At 33.2% G+C, this 24321-nt stretch overlaps 1 protein-coding gene across 5 annotated transcripts in view; it reads right to left on the bottom strand.

Moving 5' to 3' along the window:
* Window positions 1-23851, bottom strand: part of MLLT3 (MLLT3 super elongation complex subunit) — a 270414-nt gene extending 246563 nt beyond the window's left edge. For 2 of the 5 annotated variants that reach the window (XM_051995396.1, XM_051995432.1), the window contains exons 1-2: window positions 23413-23851; window positions 21770-21950 (exon numbers count right to left, since the gene is read on the bottom strand). In XM_051995396.1, the coding sequence (XP_051851356.1) occupies window positions 21770-21950; window positions 23413-23424 (193 nt within the window). In that variant the 5' untranslated portion in view covers window positions 23425-23851. The other 3 variants (XM_051995415.1, XM_051995406.1, XM_051995422.1) reach the window with 3 other exon arrangements.
* Window positions 23852-24321: the final 470 nt, after the last annotated feature.

Below are 24321 nucleotides of genomic sequence, written 5' to 3'. Positions count from 1 at the left end.
AAAGCACTTTATAAAGATCCTCTCACTTATATCTCACAAAGATACTAAAATACAGGCACTGCAACCCCCAACTTTCAGGATGAGGGAAATGAGGTCCAAAGCTTAACATTTTTTTGAACCTTGGAATCAATATTCCTGATTCTAAGTTTGATGTTCCATACACCAGGGGTTCTTAAAACTTTTTCCACTTGTGACCCTTTGTACCTGAGAAATTTTTAATGTGACCCCAGGTATATAAATATGGAAAATAGATAGACAAATCAAACATTTACTAAAAATAAATAATAATCTTATGAACTATTCTCCCAATTACAGTTACAAGGCTCCACATCGGATTGAAAACCACAGTTTAAGAAGCTGAGCTATATACTACCACAAAAAGTCAGGGGGAAAAAAAAAATCACATTTGGGGGAGAAAAAAATCCATTGATTTGATTTTGTGAGATCTTGTGGAATAAAATAAACAGTATGGATTATGTAAAATTTTTTAAATATTTATTTTCCAGTGAAACATACTTTTCAAAAACAAAAATAAAATAGGAATTTGATGTTTAAAGCAACTTCACAATTTATGACAAAAAGCCCAAATCTTGAAGGAGATTCTGTTTTACAAACTTAAAAGATCTGTGACTGATTTATAGTTTAATTGTTTCAGTTGTGTCCAGTTCTTTATGACCCCAGTTGAGGTTTTCTTGGCAAAGATAATGGAGTGGTTTGCTATTTTCTTCTCCAGTTCATGGTACAGAAAAGGAAATTGAGGCAAGCCAAGATTAAGTGATTTGCTGAAGATCACACAGCTAGTAAGTTTTTGAAGCCGTATTTCAACTTTGGTCATTCAACTATATAATAGTCAGAGCTCTATTCACTTTACCACCTAACTGCTATAAGAAGTTAATGGTAAAAATGCAAAGAAGGAAATTATTCAAATAAAGGATAAACTAGTGAGACAGAGAACAAAGAAACAAATGAATTGATAAATCAATAAGAGTTGTGGGAAGAAGTGGAAGAGCCACAATAAATTCACAAGTTTTCATAATTAAGGAAAAATAAATTATTAGTATCAAAAAGGAAAGATCACAATGTATATAAGGAGAAAATCCAAAAAAGTATTGCTTACAAGTAAACATCAAAAAACTAAAGCTTTAAAAGAAATGGATGAAAATAACAAAATTAAGAATTGACAAAATTGACCCAAATTGACAAAAAACAAAAAACAGTAATTAAATAAATTGATGTTAAACACAGAGATAAAAAAGGATACTAAGAAACCATTTTATAAAAAAAGCATTAGGGGGGCAGCTAGAAGGCACAATAGATAGAGTACCAGCACTGAAGTCAGGAGGACCCGAGTTCAAATCAGACCTTGGATATTTAAACTCCCTAAAATTTTGACTCCAGATGTTACTCTCTTCATATTACATATTATTCCCTATCCCACACCACCCATTTTAATATGAATGAAGAAATATTAAATAGTGATAAAAAGAGTATAACAATACATCAAAATATTACCTAATCAAAAAGGATTTGTATCAAAGATAATTCAATTTTAAGAAAAAAATCAAGACAACAATTCATCTCAATAAGAAAAACCCTAATTATTCCACCTGTTGACAGTTTTTTAAAAACTACTACAAACATGAAACTAAAATGTTATGTATAATAAAAAGAGAAAGCTGTGTCATTCCTACAAAAAACAGGAATAATCTACCTCCACCATTACTGTTTGACATAGTTTAGAAATGTTACTTAGCCAAAGCAATAAGGCTTGAAAAGAAATTAATGGAAAGTTACTAGGCTTATAAATGATTTAGAACTAGAGTGGTAAAACGACTTTACATGAAAGAAAGGACAATTTATACCTACTAAACAAACTGAAATAGAAGACAAAAATAAATGGATTTCATTCTATTTTTTAAAAATCTTTTTTTCACAAAATATAAATTAATTAGGAAATAGCAAGACCTCCAAAATCTATATGGAATAAGTAAATTTATGAACAAAATTTATTCTCCAATAGCAAAAGAACATAGACAATTTAGTTTTTTCTTAAAGAATAAAACACAAATTGTCAATATCCATTTAAAACACTGTGATTTAGTAACTAAAATCTTAATAAGAGAAAAAAATTAAAAATTAAAAAAACTTTGGAACCAGCAAATTGGCAAAAATACTTAAAAACAATAAAATTCTATTTTTGCATGTTACTAAAAATACAAGTATACTAGCTGTAGATGCTAATAGATCCGTCAATTAATGGAGTATCTTTGGAAAGCAAGAAAGCTGTTGATACCCTCTGACCCAGTTATCCTACTATTAGAATTCTTAAGTTCTATAACCTAAGGGTTTAATAAATGGAAAAAGAAAATTACAAAAAATATTTATAGCAACTTCAGTTATAATAGGAAGTTTGGCAATCTCTCTACCATTCCTAGTATTAAAAAGGTGCCTACAGCAGAGTCTAATTGGAGTCCAGTTACCATTCTTTACAGCAAAACCAGATTCAAATATAAATTGAAAAATATTTTTAAAAATATAATGAATATCAGTAACAAAAAAAAAAAGAATATCAATACAATATTAATGGTGGGGGGAAGAGAGGGGCAGCTAATATGCAACACAGGAATAGATATAAAGGATTTTAGTGACCCTAGATATTGACCTAGAGATTAATAAGTAAAATGATTTCACAAGATGACACCATCAGAATCTGTCAGAGACAGTACTTGTATATAATTGTTTTCCCAGCTACAAGAACAGACTTCAACCAACTAAACCATGTTGCTTATATATAATAAATCCTGGGAAGGAGAAGGAATCAGGAGAAACAAAGGGAAAGAATATTTGATTGAAGAAAATATAGAACAGCAATAGACAGAATGATTATACCTATGTAGTTTTCAATAATAGAAATGGGGATGGGGAAGAAGGGTATAAAAACAAATCAGATGAAGATAAAAGAAAGTCATTTGTGTTATTTAATTAAAATTAATTTATGCTTTTAAACAAATTATAAATAATTAGGACTTGTTTTGTATAGTCACTTACTTCACTGGATTTTTATATTTGGATATTTTTGCTAAATTTAGAATTTAATCTTGTTTAAAAAAATAAAAATCAATAAAACCCAATAAAGAGGATGAGAAAGTGTCAGAGAGCTAATATTTTATTAAAATATTCCACAAACAAATTTTTAACCTTCCCTTTAGTGAACACACAATATTAAGATTGTACCAGGCTTTTTTACTAACAACTTAGAATAGAAAGTCAAAAGAGAATCAGTCCCAGCTGCCCTAAAGGAGATTACATTCTAACTAGAAAGACAAGTACATGTATAAATATATACAAAACTCATACAAAGCAAATACAAGGGAACCTCAGAGAAGAAAGGAGGAGGTAGTCAAGGAGGTAGGGCACTTCCTCTTGAGCAGTCTTCAAGGAAAGCTATCTGTGCACAGACAGATAATAAATAAGATTATAGATCATTTGTGGCTGAAGAGGAGTTTTTTTTTTTTTTTTCCTGAGATTCATTCATAAGCATTTATTTTAAAGATGCTCTATAGCAAGTGTTTTTAATCTTTCTTGTATCATGAACCTCTCTTTGCCAATCTGGTCAAGGATACACTCAGAAAAATCTTTTAAAAGCACAAAAATACAAAAGAAAGCAATTATAATGAAATAATTATTTTTAACAAAAGATTCCCATGAATTTACAAACCATACTCCAAAAACCTCTGCTCAGTAGCAAGGTTTTAAGCTATATAACATTAAACTTGGGACAATCTATTAAAAGGCATCAGTTTTAAAATTCTTAAAAATATATCTAAAAACATTCATACCCGCATGCACACATATACACATACACACACACAGACTTCTACATGTTTTAAATATCTTCACACCTATTCTGATTTCAAGGCAGGCATAGGAATAAAGATAAATTTTAAAATCTCAAAAAAATGTGAAAAATGATAACAATATAAACTTCACAGTGAAATGCTCTCTTTAATAATGAGTTCCATATAGTGTCCATCTTTTTATTCAGAATACACATATAATAGGGCTGTCAAAGTAAAATGGGAATTTACACTTTATTTTTAAAATACACATTTCTTTTATGCAGTTAAAGAATACTAAAACTTTCTTCTGCATGTTACATGCAAAACAATAAAAACACTCTTAAGAAAATTTACTAGGTTAAAAATGTAAATCCCCTCAAGTTATCTTCTCCAAAAAGTGAAGAGTCTTCGACATTTGTTAACAAACAATTTTCATTTCAAACATAAAAACTGGTAAAACATCAATTTTCTTGTCATCTCCAAAACTATATTTAAAAAGTGCATCTATTATAATTTGATTGGAAACTGCACTATGAGTCTTTCTTCTTACCCATTATTTCTGTCTTAAAACAATTTTGTAAATGTTTAAGGAGGGAAAATGAAATATTTCTCTTGAAGAGAAACAGAAAATTTAAGTTTTTATGTGAATACAATATTCTGTATACTGAAAGCATACAAGTCCTAGGTAATCTAACTTTAATAAAAAGCTTCCTAAACTCCCTTTCCTTTTTGTTCCTTTGAGAAAATGGTGAAGCAATTTGCATTTACAGCTTAGTTCCTGTTTCCAAAATACCCCCTTTAACTTTTTCTTTTCCCTTTTTATGATGGGTATAAATAGCACCAAATTGTCAAATCACAGCTATTTTGTGTGCTACCTATACAAATAGGTCTGATTCCTGGCAAGTCATAAAACAATGACTCCTGAATTCCATAGTCCTTTGATATCCCAGCTAGTCTGCAGGGCTTCAAAGCTGTTCTCCAATACTTTTTTCTTGGGGCACTACTAAAAAACAACTTCCACAGAAACACACAGAAGATAAAATGTTCCAGCCCTATAAACACACACACACAGACACAGCTCCACAGGTCAAACAATCTGCAACATTGTGGTAAGGCTTCAGCCATCAAGAAAAATCTTCATTCTCTGGGTTCTTTGTATTGATTCAGAATTTTGGGTCAATTCAAATTTCTCCTTCCTACTATTCATCTAGTGTATCTATCCATTCTTTGTTCTGATCCTGCTCACCCTAATTTTCAAAAAAAAATTTTTTGGTACTCAAAGATCTGCTCTCCAGACATATAAACGATTATAGTATACTGTACGTATTCCATACAAAATTTATTTCTTCAGTGTCATAAAACTCATTTATGCTAGTGCTTTACCATTATATAATAATATCCTGAAAAAAATCAATATTAAAATGGATATGAACCATTTTAATGTATCTCAATAACAAAGAAAATTATTTTTTTTTTGTGGAGGAAGTGGGGAGAAAGATGATTCTTGTCTAACTTACAGAAACCTGTCTTACTACTTTATAGCCACATCCTATTTGTGTTTGTTATATCGACTCTAAGCACAGTGCTCAACACACCATACACTACATCAACATAAATACACGCTAAGTCACATGCCTGGCCACTAACTGTTATTTACTGTTAAGAAATGACAATTGAAATACACAACCATGACAGTAAGATGATAAATAATAACTGCAGGATAGCCTTTGGCAGCTCACAGCTTGGGACTTTACTGAGCTGGCCACTGGTGGGGAAAAGAGTTTTAACATCTCCCATCATTGAAAGTTTAATTACCAAAAAAAAAAAAAATTATAAAGGCTACATATAACCACTAAAATATAATAAGAATGGCAGATATTTTCTCAGGTTTTTTCCCCACTCTTGCCAATGGCAAGAAGCCAAATCATTTTCCTTAATACAATACTGCTGGCAGCTCCATTATAATATGCCAGTTTTAATGGAAAAACTATTCCAAAAGATAAAAGCAGGTAGTGAATACTTAATCCCTGAGCTAACAGTGAGACAATATAACCTACCCTTTCACATGGGAGAACTCATCCTTTGGGGTATATAAAGAAACAATAAAGAATATTCCCCAAATCTTATTCTTTTATGCCAAAAAAAAAAAAAGTCTAGAATATAATCTTACAAAGGTTACAGTAGATGTTTTTAATATTAATTCAAGTTTCAGTTCTGCATCTCCTCCCTCTTTCATATATTTGTAACTACATAAGTACAGCAAATACTAAAAAGGCCCTATTTCTGAAAAACCTAATAAAAGTATTTATATAGATTGATAATAGTTATATAAAACTGTTTACAATAATTCTCCTTACGCTAAAAGTAGACATTTCAAAACATCTAAACTACTTGTCCAGAACTGTTTGCTCAATTATATATAGCTTGCTTTTCCTCTTTTTGCAATCAAAACTGGCAGGCCAACCTGATCCTAAATTTTCTCATAATATGATTGTGCAATCCTTCACATTTAATTTTATTTACTCTCTTTTTTTTTTCCCTTAGGAAAAAAAAAAAAAAAGATCGGCTAAATGCATTAACATACAACAAAATTCTAAACATGAGTGATAAAAATGCATATAGAGTAACCTTTAATCCATGCTATTAACTGACTTTATTCTATCTTGGCACGTTTGAAGTAACTCATCTAAGGATTAGTTAGGCTTTTATACACTTCTTTTTATCAGGAGTCTACCATTCTTGATTTAGTTTTGAGAGAAAAGGGTTTGCAAAAACTATAATAATCTCACAGCTGGAGATGGCTGGAAAGTCCGTTAGTACTCATTGTGCCCTTAATTTGCAATAAGCCTTTGTGCCCTTCTACTCCTCATTTTACATGCTGAGCAGTTTTATCACTGATAAAGTATTTATAAGCCAGTTATTTTAGATTAATGAATAAACCACTAAACTTTTATGCAAAATGACATTGAATTTTCTCTTTAAAACACTGTAATTTATCTTTAGCATCTTGATTGCATGAAAATCTTAACCACTTATAATTTGCTTCAGTAGTTTTCATATGACTATTCCAAGGCCAGATATAATTTTTAAGTAGTATTATTTTCAAACAAAGAAACAGAAATTTTCAGTAATGATGAAGCCTTGAGGCAAACACACTGATCTAATCATAAAGTTGTGAATTCCAAAATCCCATCTTGTACAGCCTTAAAAAGAAAGGATTTTATTGCTTGCTAAACTTCACAGTTAATAGGAGAAACTTTTTCATTATGCAAAAATGATAACTGCATAACTTTAATGTTTAACCTCATCAGTTTTTCAAAGTAGATAAATTTTGTTTAATTGTAGGCTCACATCCAATTAGATTTTTTAAGTCAATAGATTAATATTTCCTCTTCACTTAAGTTGCAGAGATATGTTTAAACAGCCAGATATCAAAAACAATATAAACAATTTTTAATTATGCAAATAATTTCAGAGTTATTATCAAACAAACCTCCACAAAAACTTTCTACCTTAAGTAGAAGTTTTGAAATATCAGCATTTGTGAAAATAAAGATTTCTGAAATGATCACATCCCAAGGTTTAGTGTCACAAAGAAATATTCAAGTTACTCATTTTCTGTCATATTACTTCCTGCAAATCAGTGGTTCAAATCACTATCATGGAAAATTCCTACCTAATCCAGTAAATATCTCTGTTAAATAGAGATGATAGCACCTAAAACTAATAGGATCAAACAAATTTTGCAAAGGCACTGGCAAAAATCTATAGCAGCTGTTTAACTATCCCTTTAACTATAGTATCAAAAGTTCAAGTGACAATACAGTTCTGGTCTTTAGTAAAATCATTTACAATTAATTTTCTGCCATTCGAATGGATGATGCAAACAAAATTAATCCATAGCTAGTTTATTTATTTGGTAATCTAATTTTTGCCAACTATTAACTTTTATTCACACGTATAATCTTGTTACTTTTTCAATGCTGAGATATCAGCCACACAAGATAAAACTCAGATACTTAACATTCTGCCTTATAGGAAACCCATTTGCAAAAACTACTAATTACTGGGAAAGTTTTTAGCTACCCAAGAAATAGAATTAGTCTAAAAATTAAACATACATACATATTGATTCATTGTTATATATCAATTATTAAGCCACAAGTCTTTGCCAGAATTCACATGGAAACAAATCTCTCAATTTTGAGTATTCCCAAAAATTTAAATATAAAAAAATCTTTAAATCTAACAATTTCTATAAGATTCCAATTTTCCTCGTAAAATGAGTAATAAGTTTTTGTTACTTTTAAATAACAAAAACAATGTTGTCATATTATTTCTAGCATCTGTTAAGATGCTCTCTAATAAATGCCATTGGTGAGAACAAACAATTAATTGAAAAGGACAAATAAATGATAACAGAAAAGTTTTTCATTCTATTACAGTATAAATTATTAATCTTAATTTTTTAAAGAATGGGAATGATAAAAGGAGTGATGGGGGTGAAATCATGTAAATATGAGGAAGTAAAATAACTAAAGTTCCAAAGGACTAAAACCCTTAGTTCTGTAACCTTTCTCATTGGAATCATGACAAGATCCATGCTAGAACAAACCTCCCCAAATTAGTTTTAAACTAAGTGCATGAATCGGCATGAATCCAACTATTTCAACCTCTTTTTTGGTCAGACTGGGTTTTTAATATAGTCAATCATATTGCCATGTTGTTAAAGAAAATATTAACCCAACAATGATTTTACTCAAATAAAATCCTATTACATGTCCTGCAAAGGTATTGGGTATTGGGATCTGAGGAAATAGATACAACTTAAGTCTAAGCTTTCAACACTATCCAGGATATTTAAGAATGTTTGTTATGGCTCAAGTAGGAAAACAAGTATTTGGGAAACTTTCTTTAACAAATTTAGAATTTTTGTTTAATTTTGTTTTTCTTTCTTTTTTTTAATAACAAGTAACAATTTAGGTTTTTTAAGGATGAAAAATTAAAAGGAAAATTACAACAAATAAAAACCAGTTTAACCTAATTGATCTGCATTTATGAGTAGTTTAAATTATATTTAAATGAAACACAATAGGTAGTCATATTTGTCCAATTGAAACCTTGCCAAATTTGAAGCTTCATCATGGATATAATCTTCATTTAAAACTAAATTTCAAATTCATAATTAATACCCGTCAGGCTTTGAGAAGTTACTCCATAAGTTCTTTTACTGTCATGTCACTGAAATGATTTTTCTTTAAAATAAATAAATAAGTTAAGGAAATTGAGTTATATTAAATTGTCAACTGCATATTTTGTGCAAAAATTTAACTGGTGCATAATTTTAAGTTACACACAAGTCCTAGTTCTCACAGCACATGGCTAGCAAGAAAGCAGTGGTTCTGTCCCCATGGAGATATAAGACAAATGGGAAATGATGACCTAGATAGAATTTAGAGCCTAAATTATTCAAATCTTTTAAAAACTATTTTGTGAAAGATTGTCCCTGAGGAACATAGTAGGCACTTTATAAAATTCTTATTTAAGGAAAGTATACAGAAAATAGGGAGGTTTTTTTGTTCTTTTTAAACTGAATGATTAATATAGAAAAGAATTTAGAAGAACCTATTTAAAACTACACATCTACTTATAAAATCTCCTTATTTGAACATTTTTTTTGCTCTTTAAATAAGTTGTACTCAACTTTACAAAAAAGAAGATGCAGGAGTTAGGAAAATTGCCCTGTATCTTCCAACTTGAAAAGGTCATCCAACAAAGAATCTCTAGAGAAAACTTTTAAAACTTTTTTTTTTTTTTACAAATAAGCAAATATAGGACATTTTTCTCTTCTAAGGTACCCTGTCTCTTTAAATTCTAGGGCAGCCTATGGCCCACACTCAATGAAAGCCCTATGTTTGCTGGCCTCCAGCCCACAATGTCAAGTAGTTTTCTTACTATTGAATTTCAAGATTATTCTTTTTGGATCACTTGCCCTATAGTTTTTAAGCATGCCAAAGTAAAAATAATGTCTTTTTTACAATAATGTAAAGAAAGCCTTAAGTTATTTCCAACTAGTACAGAACAGCTTGTCCTTTAGGCCCCTTCTCACTATGAACTATGCTTCCGTTATACATATATACATACGGATGTGTATACACACACACTTCTTGTTTTGAGTATATGCACAAACACACATCTATGCTTATTACCAAAGTTTTTTGCATCTGTTCTTATATTAAGAGTCTTATTTTTGTGATAATTTTTACATTTGCCACTAACTTTTAATACTCTAGAAAAATATTCCCATTTTTAGAATCCAATACCTTAAGTTTTGTTATGGAATATGATAACATTCATGTTATTCATGTTGCTAAAGTTTACTAAAAAGATACTAAAACCAACTAAAAATTAAGGAGACTAATTTATCACATTCAATAACAAAGTTCTTGTGTATTAAATGTATTCAATCAGTTCCCAAGTACAATTTTTCTCCTCTAATGATATTATACTCTCACAAAATTATTCCTATTTTCACTATTTGGTGTGTAATTAATGTGAGTGATTACATCACAGTTCACATAGTTTTAAACACTTAAATAGAGAAAGGGTGGTTTTCCAAAGATCGCCAAACCATAGAATAAATCGTTGACTTTAAAATGGGAAAGGGCCTTCCTTAGAGGTCATCTAACACAATCACTGTGTTTAAGTTTATCCTACCTCTGCTTTATCATATTCACTGAATAAAATGGAAAATTCATTTTCATTACAAAAAAAGGGTTTTTTCTGTCTCATAAACTAAGGTAACTACTTAAATCATGCACTTAACATTAAAATATCTTCTATAAATTCGATGTTTAAAGTCTCCAATAATAATGACTACTTTTTTCCCTTCTGCAGTTATGATACAAATATCTTTTGGTTGATTATTACTTTCTCAAAATTACGCATTTAAATGTCATCTACATTAACCCAAAAGGCCCATCCATGAGAAACAAAATCGTAAGCACAATTTCACCCAATAAAAGTATTTTCTCATAGCCAAAAAGCAAATATACAAATGTGAATCAAAACTAATGTTATTAGTAACCAGTCATTCAGGTCTCAAGCAGTAATATTCAGTTTTCGAGATTTAAAGTACATGATACAATCTGATTTTTCTTGTGCAGCATGATAATTGTGTAAATATGTATAGAAGAATTGCATATGTTTAACTTATATTGAATTACTTGCTTTCTAAGAAAGGAGAGGAAGGGAAAGGAGGGAGAAAATAATTTGGAACACAAGGTTTTGTATGGGTGAATGTTGAAATCTATCCATGCATATATTTTGAAAATAGCTTTAAAAAAAAAAAAAAAGTACATGATACAGCAAAAGCAAACCACATGGAACAGAAAAGTCTATGGATTCAGACCACAGGTGCCACCCATCATATTAGTAATACCATGTAAAAAAATTTTCTAGTAAATTTATGAAGTTAGAGATTCCTCAAAAATTTCCTTCAACAGACAACTGAAAAAATGAAATTACAAAGACACACATATCAAAGTCTTGTTTTTAGTTTTTTTATTTTATTTTTTTACCTTTTTTCAAGTCTTATTAAAATACAATATATAAAAAAATACAATTTAAAGCAATATGAACTAAATATTAAGCCTCAAAAATTTTAGATAGGGATGAAAGCACTAGACAGCTATGATTTCATTGATTTAAGCAACTCTCAGGTAAGGAAGCTGCTGCTACTACTAATCCACGTCAGCATCTTCTTTGCAAATTCTATCATTACTAGAACTGCCCAGGGAGCTCAGGCTTAAGTGACTTACTCCCTGGTCACAGAGCCAGGTCTTCCTGATTTCTACAAGCAGTACACTATATCCACCAAAACCAATAGTCTCTCAGCACATAGGCTTTTAAAGTTAAAGTTGCACTCAAACTTGTCCTATCTTGTGAACTTTAGCTTTTTTTAAAATGCTATCTCATTCCAATTACAGAATAACAAAAATAAATATACCATATACACAATGATAGATATTTCTTCTTATAAAAATTAATTACAATTATCAAACACTTATGGGTTATGAAGTATTTCAGGAAAATATCCAAAGATGGTTTTCGTCTAAAATAATTTCATCTGAAATATTAAAAAGCTTCTCAGAGATAGGTGAAGTTCCTATGTATTATTCATGTTCCCATTAAAAATATAGTAATTATTGTAATTGTAAAATAATCTACCACAAAAATCCCTGTATATTTCTAACAGTGCTACTGAATTCAATATTCAACATAGCTACAAAACAATCAAATTGGATATATGAAAAAATTGCAAGATGATTAACAATTCTAGCTAAAGCAATGTCAGCAGAATATTCTAAATCAATTTTTAAAAATCAAATGATTTCCTAAAAACATTTTTAAACTTATAAGACAAACATATATAGCAAACTTGTTTAACACATGTAATGTAATGGTCAAAAACAAAAGACAGGATTTTTTTATTTCCTGATGTTCAGTCTTTAGGAAATTTCTTTTTAAGTTTCTCACAGTCATGTTCCAGGTAAATGAATTTAAGATTCCTATCAAGACATTATAGATACTTCAGGTAAATAGAACTATCTTTATCAAATAACATGTCTTTAAACCAACTGCAATCATTGTTTATTGGGAGATAAAATAATTGCAACCGTACATGAGGACTTTGCAAGTGAACAGCAGAATTTATTGTTTCAACAATTTCTCTTAGAATTCTAGAATACATAAAACAATTATTAAGATTTTCAGTGTTCAGAGATTAAAGGGCAGTCCTAGCACAGACAAATAACAAAATACACAGATTGGAATTCCCAGTTAGAGAAATACAAATGCAAACACCTTATACATCCATAAGTAAGTGATGGATGGCATAAAATTCATACCAATACATCAAGAAGTTAGTCAATTGTAATAAATGAAAAACATATCATTTAGAAGTTCTCCATCTCCTTTTCATGCTCTTTCCATTTCTCCCCAGTGCTACCAAATTTTTAACGATTTATTTCACTATTGATCTGTAAAACAGGTGAAATTTTGATCGATCAATTAAACTTTTTATTGGAAACTTCTGTAGGAAAGGTTGATATAAGCTTAATTTACTAACTAAAATGAGGTTTGGATGCTAGAGATCTTAAGTTTTCTAAGTCATCATTTCTTTCCAACTCATTATCAATAAATAATCAAAAGATAAATGCTCTAATTAGAAAACACAAAATATCATTTAAAAAACAAATCGTAACAACTATTAAAAAAAAGAAAGTCAACTCTTTCATGTCCCTGGGTTGTTGACGTTAGAAATGAAAATAAATATAACTCAAAAAGTATAGTATTACTGATCTATAAAATCTAGACAAATCAGCTTTATTGTGTCAAAGCAAGAAATCCGTTCTCTCTTTAAAAGCTAGTTTTCATTAAATCTAAAATAAGCAAAATTTTCATATCCATAAAATTGTACTTAATTTTTAAAATGCAAAAAAGTAGTAACAAAACAGGTCTGCAGGAAGGGCAAAAAAGCAAAGATCAACAGCTGTTAATTAAGCTTTAACACACTTAGAAAAATGGTCCCTTGATAGCCAAGATCTTTCCTATAAATTTCACATGGAGTTTGTTTATACATCATGCAGTCAACTGTTAACAATATAGAAGAAATTGAGCTTTAGTTTGTTACATAATAAATAAGTGCATGGTGGATGGTGGGAAGTAGGAAAAATCAGTTCAGCAATGCTACCCGCCCCCCCTCTGCTTGTATTCAATAACATAAAAGCAGATTTCTTTTTCTGACTTTCAATGCCTTCTTTTAAATTATATTCAGCCAAAAAGAATTTTTTAATTAACAAAATAAATTATAGGCAACACTCAAGAAAAAAGGGGCTCTACACTCAATAGAATAATATTTCAAAAGATAACAATAAAGAACAGATCATTTAGATCCCAGATAATCTAGAATGCAGTTCTGCCAATATAACTTCAGTTTTTCCATCTCTATACAACACAAAAATAAATTTGACTTTGATATTACACTATGCCATTATATCTTTAAATGTTTTGTTTGCATCCATATATTCAGGGACCAGAAACAAAAGAAACTAACACTCAAAAGGATAAACAGAATCTGAACACATATATGTTTTTGAAAGTTCTCTACCTCACTAAAAACAACCAAATCCCAATAGCCAACTCTCTTATCTTCATGAGCAGTCATCTTGAAACAGCTGCTAGTAATACATCAGGCAGGGAGAAATCAAAAGCAAGGGAAAAGCTGAGTAAAATAGTACCCCCCCAAAAAAAAAAAAATACAAAGAAGGCTTTCATTATTCAACCACTCATATTAATGAAGTATTTTTTTGGGGGGAGGGGGGAAGTATGATTGGTAAAAAACCCACAATAAGTCTATTTTTAAATATTCCAAATTAATAGTTCCCTAGCATACTCACACAGCTAAAAAGAAAGATATTGAACAGATTAAAAGGTAAAATGTAGTCTAAATTTAGGCCTACAGATAATAATGGGCAAGGTATAAATTACCTCTACAATCTACTGCTGTTATTGGTACTTTAAAAAAATTATAATAGATTCTACCTTTGGGGAGGAAAAACATCTCCAAGAAAATGAATTATTATCCCTCATAAAAGGACAGCTATCAGTGCTACAAAGACAAATAGCCCATGCAAAGACTATCTTCCCTTCAAGATTCAAAGAACTTTGAAAAAGAAATAGTGTTAAGATTATATTTCCACTTCAAGATGGGAAAGCAATTTCAGTAATGAAATACGTGTGTGTATACACACACATATGTATACACATGCATACATCCATCCATACACACATTTGGTTATAATTCTAATTAGACTCAACAAATGGACCCCACAAGTCTAAATGATCATTTGTTGAAAATACTACAAAAAGTAATCGTGCTTCTTTTAGAAACTTAAATTAGATAATCTGAGGTTCCTTCTCTTTTAAGATTCTATCACTTCATTATTGTGTGCAAATATTAAACATGAAAAGACCACAGACATAACCTTATATCTGTGAAGGAGTTACAACCTGAATATCCCAGTTCAATTTTATGCCCAAATGAATTTGGTGCTAGTTGCTAACATTTAAGGACTCGCTAATTCATATAAATTCCAGTCTTTTTCTTTGAAAACCCACATCAAAAACATTAACAGATGACTAAAGCACACAAATGATTTTTCACAGAAACCAAGGCCACAGGTGGAAGGGACCTTAAAATTCATTGCTCAACATCCTCATTTTATAGATGAGGAAACCAAGACACAGAATGGCTAAGTGGTACAAGGTCCAAGTTTTAGTAGCAGATCTTTCTTCCAAGATAATCAGAATAAAAAACTAACAAAGGATGGCTAACGAATAATGAAAAGTTGTTTTAACTAAAGTGGTGAATCATAAAAATAATACTACATATCTAATTACAAGCAGTTTTTTAAGCAATTAAAAAATGAGACCTATAAGGGCAACATTGTATGTTTCCATATTCAAATTAAAATCAAGAGAAAGAAGGAATGCAAGTTTCAACAAGTAGAGTTGGATTTCTCCTTTCCTTTACCAAAATGTCTCTACTACTTCAATACAACCAATACCTTATTGGTTAACAGGCAGAAATCAGTACATTGCCCTTAACATCATTTATAAAATAAATCATGACTTCAGCCTGAAACAAACCTGAGGGAACATCTTTTTCACAATCATATTGTTATTTCATGTTAACTAAACCCTATGATTCAGATATTCATCAATCTCATCATTCTTCTTCTAGACTTAACTATAACTACAAGTTTCCCCATCAGACCAGTTACAATAAGTGACATTCCTATAGTCTGACTTTGGGAAATGTTCAAAGATTTTGTTTTGGTTTGGGTTTTTTTAAACCAACAGTCAAGCATTCACCACACCATAAATTGATATTTTCTTTTGTTTCTCTCTTCTGAAAATAATCTAAAATATATTTCACAATTTCCAAAACTGTTGGGGAAAAATAAGCATTTCGTTCAGAGTTTTGAATTTGGAAGGCAATAAGACATACCTATCAATCATTCATTTATTATATACCCCATTATATGCCAGATGCTAGGTTAAGTATAAAAGTGAGGAAAAAAGAAAGAAAAAATCTTTTATCAGCTAAACAAATATGTTAAGTACAAAATACAAACTTTATATAAAGTAATTTGGGGCATGGGACTAGTAGCTGGGGTGATCAGAAAACAGCTCATGAAAAGTCATTTAATTTCAACTGTTTAACTTACATACAGACACACACCATGTTAGTTGTTTTGTTTTGTTTTTTAAACCATATGGAGAATCTCAAACTAGGAATGGGGAGGGGTGAGAGGGATGGGAGAGAATAGTGTGTGCATAAGGCAGGAAAGAATAGGGAGAAAATCAAAAGCACAGCTCACTAGAATAGAAAGAATAAGTTTATTCTTTTTCATTATCTTCTCATAAAGACCCTAATTATTCTTCTAGGTTGAACTATGAACATTTCTCAATAGTGATTTAACTGAATAACTGAAAATGTATAAAGTAAGCAAAGTGCTACCTGCTATTTTTAGTTACCTTTTCATAGGCATCCATAACGTTGTTATTGCCTTTCCAAATAAAATGTGTAATTTTATTCGGATTAATGTCCTGTCTATACTTCTTTGTAGAGCACACACAGCAGGCACATAATACCTTATACAACTTACATACTCAAACAGACATTTGTTGGCCAAATAAACATTATACTGAAATGTTCCCTCAATTATGATTAGTTATAGCATATGCAAAATCTTCAAAGTTTTTGATGCCCTTTTTAAAGAATGCTTTAGATTTTAATAACATACTGGAAGCATGAAAGAAATATTACATTATTTCTAATAATAAGTAAGCAGTGAACTTTCTTCTTGTTCACAGGATCATAGAATTACAACAGGAAGCGATCTTAGTGATCCTTGAACAGAAAGATACCTTAAAGGTCACCTAAATCAATCCCCTTATTTTATATGGCAGGACACTAAAGAACATCATAATTAAGTGACTTGCCCAAGTTCATTTGTCTAGTAAAAAGAACAAGATTCAAAAATGTTTTAGAATTTTATATATGATATGCTAAGCCATGGTCTAAATTGGCTCCTGTATCTTTATTTTTCTTTGTCATGGGATCTAAAATAAAAATTTCATTTCCATTCATATCTTAGGTTTAAAACTACATAAGGATTTTGAGGAAAATATCGATAACTTTTCTTTGGAAAATATGTAACCATTTCTCTGTGACAACTTTTAGGCAAACGATGTTCTCCCCAATAATTTAAGGTATTAGTAACATGAAGAAATAGAAAGGACACTGGATAATTTAATAATACCTAAAATTAAAAAAATTAAAAATTTAAAAAAAATTTTAAAATTAAATAATAATAATAATAATAATACCTAAAATTAAAAATAAAGCATTTATGTGATATTTAAGTGATATAAGTTATGAAGTAATAAATACAGTTTAGGCTATAAGGTAACTAACATGTTAATAGTTCTGGGGATTCTAAGAATCTAAGGTAAAAATGGATCTTTTATTCTACATGATACATAGCCTTCTCTTGGTGGGGAGGTGGGACATGATTCAGATAGATGAGAAGATTGTAACAAAAGCAAAGAATAGCACAACATAGAAAAGAAAACCGTCATAAAGGATAATGCAAAAACACTGATTCAAAGATCCGATAGATTTCAAATGTTTTAATAAATGGAAATAAAATTTTAAAATAAAAATGTCTTCCAAAATGCAAAATTAGCATAATTAAACCTTCCCCCATTACCCCACTCCCACTAGTTATTTCTACCTACACACACTGACAAGAAAACACAGAAAAGCAAATATTCTCATTCACACTGACAAACCTATATATTCAGGAATGGATCTTATGGTAAATGGCTAGAGGAACAAAGATCAATGGTCATGGAGCATTCTCCCCAACCATCGAAAAAATAAAGTGTGCTATGATTACCTGTTTATATGGCAAGGTTATCAAAAGGGAAAAAATATAACTGTCAGACTATGAAACCCTTAATATTATATTGGACAAAATGAAATGCCTCCCTTTTGTGTGACTAGCTCTTCATGGGGGAAAAAAGGCAATAAACCAGCACTGCACGGATTCAAGTCAAGAGACTGGTTTTGAATCAATTCATATATGTTGATCTTAATTCTATGAACGTCATCACCTTAACATACTGTTACTTTTTAAGTAGAAAGCATTAATTTTCCCTTCAAAACACTACTACCCATCATTACTTCCAAAACAAAGTTTTACAAAACAAAACAAAAAACAAAGTTTTTTGAAAACCTTACTCAGAACTCCAAAAACAATGTGAATGCAATCAAACATCTGAAAAGGTTCTGTCCTCCCTCCCCCAGTCCTACCCTAGGTGCTTTATAAAAAATTGCCAACATCAGTTGGCATATAAATTCAACATTAAAGATTCAAGTCAGGATTAGAAAATGCTAAATCGAAGCACATCTTTTAAGCTTAGATTAATTGTTTTATGCTTTTCTAGTTTCCTCTTTGCCTGCTTTTTTCTCATTCTGTCCTCCCAAAAAAAGATGTAGCTTCAACTGAAAGCCATTAAATTATACTAGTAGTCAAATTAGCTTACAGAATTATACTACTAGCCATCAAATTAGCTTACAGAAAATAATAAGCAACAGATTTAATATCATAAATGTCAACTGAACAGATTGCAATGCTAGAAATAGCTATAATTAGAAAGAAAGTTCACTCAAATTCACATCTTACTGCAAATGAAGGCATTAATATTTAACATGAAGTACTGAGAGTATGCCTTATACATGGTCAGAGCAGAATATTATAAATCCAGTTCAAATAAATAAGCATGGAGGTTTTATAGTATTTTCCATATGTAGGTAATTTTAGCAATGACAGAACCATCTGCCTAATTCCTTAACAGTAGATGTTCTGGATCCCAAAACTTAGGACAAGATAACATGACTCTTAACTAGTTTTCAAATGCAAGTCTCCTACATATGTATTAGTGGACAAGTAAAACTTCATTCATTTGAATCCCACACCAAATTAAAACTCAAAAAAGGGGATATGTAATTCTAATTAAGTAAAAAGTTCAAAGTTTTGTCATTTTTTTTCTACAAAGTCTCAAGTAAAAGGAAATCAGGTTTTTCAAAACAACAAATTAATGACTAAATCAACACAGCAAATACTATGTTCTTATAGGAAGTATTCATATGCTATAGACCCTTAGATGTATCTAAGACACAGCATATTCAGTATGATAAATTTTATATTATCTACTAGTACACTCTTTTGTAATATATACTAATTGAAAGTTTTTGGGGTTTTTTTTAACTACATTTCTTTTAAAACTATCCATAGTTTTGATTTTTCACTAAGTCAGACTGGCATTCCCCTCATTAGTGAGATTTTATCCCGCCACTATGATGCAGGACCTTAAAAGGACAGGAGTAGATGAAGAAATTTCTGGGACGCCTGTTCTATCATCATTGTTGTCATTCTGAAATTGTCTTATTTCAATAAACTGAAATCAGTCACAGGAATGACTGGCATGTTTGGTGTTGCTTGAACTTACAACTGTTCCCAATGAACAGAGAAATGTTCTCTTGCAATCTGAGTCATGTGTAATTACAATATGACAAGGTCTCTCCCAGGCTATGTAAGCTGGCATTTTTCCCAGCACTTGTCACATCATGGAAAACACACATACAAATAAAAATCTAAAAAATAAACATTTTAAAACAATGGTTTACATGACTGGGCTTTTTTTTTTTTTTTAAATAAGTAAAAGTTATCCATACCAGAGAATACCCAAGTGCATTCTACCAACAAGCAGACATCTCACCCTTGAAACACCAGAAATTGTCCTACTATTAAACAAGCAGCACACCACACCTAGCAACAATTCCCAGGTCTGGGCTGCAGAGTCATGTTCCCTCAGGCTGGACAGAAAATCATTAAGTATAGGAAATAAAGGGAGAGTGTCACACCACACACCCACTAGAGCAGAGATGGAGCTATGTGAAAAACAATTCTTAATTTTGAAATTTCTGAATGCCAATCTGTTCATTGTCACAGTATATAAACTGTTACCTCAATTGCTGTACTTCATGCAAAAAAAAAAAAAGAGAGAGAGAGAGAGAGAGAGAGAGAGAAAAGGGGGGGCTTTTTCTCCCAAAGCATAAGCTGTAAATTTTTTTAAACATTCTAAGTCAATAGCAGTCAGATAATGGCAACCTTGGGTACCAAGAGTCTCAGGGGTAGATGGCTTCTTTTGTTAAAAACACTGCAGTGACTAACAAACCCCAGAAGAAAAGATACGAAGAGCCATCGTACCCAATCCTGTACAGTAATTAAGAATTGACAACCTACTCAGTATCATGACTTTGAGATACAAAATAGGATTCGGTTAAAGGACAATTCTTTCTCTGCTTATGCTTGGATACAAAATCCAACCTAAAGAGTTCCCACTAGCAAGGCATATTCCTTGTACTAGAAATGTAATTCATTTATTAATCATCAAACAAAGCCTGTCAAACTCAACTTCTCCTATTTGAAAAGAGCATTACAAACTAAGTCAGGGAAAGAAAACATAACACAGCCCTTCACCACTTGAGCTTGGGAAACAAAAAACGCATCAAAACAACCTCTGCCACCTCTACACTCGACCCAGCATTTCTCCTTTCTTTATTCACTGCCTGTATGTTCAATAATTCCCACATAGCTCTAAGCAGAATGGATTTATTATGATGTTGTTCTAAGGAACTGCAGGAGTTCTAGATGCCAATAAAGATTACAGATCAAATGGGAGATAACTACTAACCATTGTGTCTACTTAGATAAATAAACCTGCTCACAAACAAAGCACCTTATTGTAGTGGTACTGTTACCTCCACTAATCCAACTAAAACAACCAGACAGTAGCTTCCATGAGGGTGAAAGAAACTGAAATTGAGGTTACCCAAACCTCTTTTCCCAATATCCTGTGACATTACAAACTGTCTCGTTTGAACACTGTCTTTGCCCTGCACAGAAAAACGTTTGAAATTGTACAGACCAGGCAGAATTATGCAAACTCAAAAGAAATAAAATTAAAATTAAAAGTCAAAGAAACAAGATGGTGAAGCCTTCAAAGCAGAAGGCAAGCGTTCCTTCTGAAACTTAAGAAACATTTTCACAAAACAATCTCAGACAGCAAACTCTTTCCCTAAAGCTAAGATCGGGAACCCCACCCGCTTAAAACACCACTATCTAGGCGGGACCAAGTGCCATATAAGAGGAGGGAAGATTAAACCTTTATTCAGACAGAAAGATAAGGCTGGAAAGACCTAGTAGAGAGGAGAAAAAAAAAAGAAGTCTGTGGTAACCTTCAAACAATGTGCTATAAAGCAAAGATCGGGGCAAGGAACTCGAATACCTGAACAGGAAACAAATACTCACGATACATTTTTATTTTTAAAATGCTGCAAATCAAACTCAATTTTTTTTCTGGAAAAACGCGAATGCCATTTATTCTCTCCAGCCCCACCCCCAACCCTTAACGACTGTACCATCCACAGCCTAAGCTGCTAACCCCAGAGGACTGGCGAATTCTTGCTTTGGAAAAGAAAATACTGTACACCTGATGGTCCTTTTACATGCGGTGACTTTTGAAAAATCAGAGACTGGGCTGGGAGCCTCTTGCTTTCTTGCCGCAGCCAACACCAGACTGAGAGCTCAGCAAACATACAAGGAAGGAGAGAAGGAAGGAGGAGGGGAGAAAATCACACTGGCAAAGTCAATTGTTTTCCCCCTTGCTGTCTTCTAAAGCAAATACTTAAAAAAAAAAAAAAATCAGCACCCCCTTTATATTTGTCCTACCTCTTTTTGGCCTAGGAAAGCTTTCATGCAAGTGAAAGACGACTTTCTCCACAAAGTGCTGAATGTTACTGTGCTCGGGTCCGCGAACAAACACCATCCAGTCGTGGGTAAAACCCTCCACGGTGGGTTTCTTCCTAACCTGGGCTCGGTGCCCTAGCTCCAGCTTCACCTGAACAGCACACTGAAGAAGGGAGGACAGAGAGAGAGAATCATGAATAATGGGGAAAAGATGATTTCCCATTTAAGATTATGCACGTTTTGTTTTTTGATGCACACAAAAGAAAATAGTATTCTTCACACCCACGTTTCACACGCGTATAAACACAAATAGATCCACATACGTTTCATGTCTTTCACATACACCCTGTAAGGTGAGATCAGGTCAGCTATACTCCAGATGAGCTCTAATTGTAACGGAATGTTACCCCCCTTGGAAGGGGGGGAGGTACAGAGGAAGAGGAGGATGAGGACACCTAACAACGGACACATTGGAATCAAATTAAATATAATTAGAAAGCAAGACGAGAGCAGTTCTCAGACAATATAAGGCCAGGTGGCAGCGAAGAATGGGGGTTGGGGAACCCCTTCATAGAAAGTAACCCCGTAAAAGGAACAATCCTATGAAGTCTTTGTGTGTATCTGTGTCTATGTGTTGAGAGAGTACATGCATGCAAGCATGCATGCTTGTGCAGCGCTGTGCCAGGCAGAATTTAAACTGTAGGCATCTTTTGCTAGTGGGCAAGTCACAAACTCCTGTGCTTTTTATTGCAGGACTCGTGGGCAGCAAATATAAGACGTCGTCACACACACACATACACACACCCAAAAAGCATACAACGCGCCAATGCATTAATAACTTAACGTGCCCTGCCACTACCCCCTCCCCAAAACAAACATTACGCATAATAGGTAGCGTGCCCTGTTGCCGTGAACCCCATACAGGAATAGAAAACCGCCCAGATAAATCCCGCAAACACCCAGAAAAGCACCAAAGGGCCTTTCCCATTCCATGCTCCCCCAAAAAAATTAATTTAGAAAAAAAAAAAAAAAGAAAGGAAAAGAAAAACGGGGGTGGAGGGCGGGGTAAGGCAGATCCATCGTTGTTACGCTGCACACACATACAAACACACACAGCACACATACACACACATGCATGGGGTTAAAGTTGCGTGTGAGCACCGGTGCTGTCACAGACACGCCGGGAAAGAACGCACCATCCTAGCGGCGACTGCGGCGCCCGCCTCCGGTGCCGCTACTGCTGAGAGTCCGCCCTGTACAGTACACACTCTGCTCCCGGCTGCTGCAGCGGCTGCTGAAATATGGCTGAGTTATTATTCGCCTCCTCCACCGTGTCTGCGTGTGTGTCTGTGTGTGTGAGAGTGTGTGTTCGTGTGTGCGCGCGCGCGTATGTGTGTGTGTGGTGTGCGCGCTTCTTGCAATTGCAAGGAGGGGGGGGGGGTTGGAGGAGTATATGGGGGGGGTGAGAGTGCAGAGAAGGGAGTGGAGATTTAGAGGGAAAAGCAGCATACTGCAAACCATACCAACCTTTCTCTAATTGGAACCACGGAGCGGTGTCTGGGCAGCAGCAGCAGCAGCGCTGGGTGAAGGAGGAGGAAAGAAGATTTTTTTTTGCATGTACTTACCGAGCTGGCCATGCCTGGGGGCCCGGAGGTTTGCTGGGGTGTTTTTTGCTACCCCGACTCCCCCCCGCCCCCACCCTCCCCTTCTCAGCTGTAATTCATGAAGAAGCTGATATGAATGAGAGTGCGCCTAGGAGAAGAGGGTAGATGGCGGACATTCTCTGTCTTTACCCCCCCTCCCCTTGCCCTGTCTCTCTCTCTCTGTCTCTCTCGCTTTCTCTCTTTCTCTCAATCTCAGTCTGCTTCTATATCTCTCTCTTTCTTCTCTCTTTCTCTCTATCTCTCTCTCTCTTTCTCTTTCTCTCTCTCCCTCTTATTAAACTGAGCCCCGACAGCCAAAGCAAAAGCAACCAAACAGCAGCAACAGCAGCAGGGGCTGAGACTGGATTTCGGAGCATGCGCCTTGAGCTGGGAGCTACTGACACTAGACACAGAACCCGGTGCAAGAGGGAGGGACTGTGGAGGGAAAGAGGGAGGGACTGGTTGGAGGTGGGGGGGGAGGGAGAAGGGAGAGGGAAAGAGCCCGACGGAGCCAATCAAACACGGTAACTAAATTACACTAAACCTCAGCCGCCCTCCCCGCCCGACTACGGCCGAAACCGAAATGCATTACTTAAAGTAACAGGTTATTGAGGAAAAGAAGAGGAGGGTTAAAACACTTGGAAAGTCTTGGGCAGCTGGGGGGAGCGATCCCAGCCCCTGTGCAAACACCTCCGGTCTTACAATAAAAAACGGATTAAAAGTGTTGGAATGTAGCCAAAGTAGAGCCCCCTTGAAAGCCCCAGCTTCAGAGTGAGGGTGGAAAAGAGGGGCAAGAGAAGAGGAGTGAGGACGGAGGCTGTTAGATCTCTCTGGGCTTGCTGGAAAAGTTTGCTCTCTCGGAGAAGGAAGATAGCTACTTCATAAATGCTT

The sequence above is a fragment of the Antechinus flavipes genome, chromosome 1 (assembly GCF_016432865.1).
Source record: "Antechinus flavipes isolate AdamAnt ecotype Samford, QLD, Australia chromosome 1, AdamAnt_v2, whole genome shotgun sequence".
NCBI lineage: Eukaryota > Metazoa > Chordata > Mammalia > Dasyuromorphia > Dasyuridae > Antechinus > Antechinus flavipes.
This window is presented reverse-complemented; position numbering and strand designations above follow the sequence as displayed.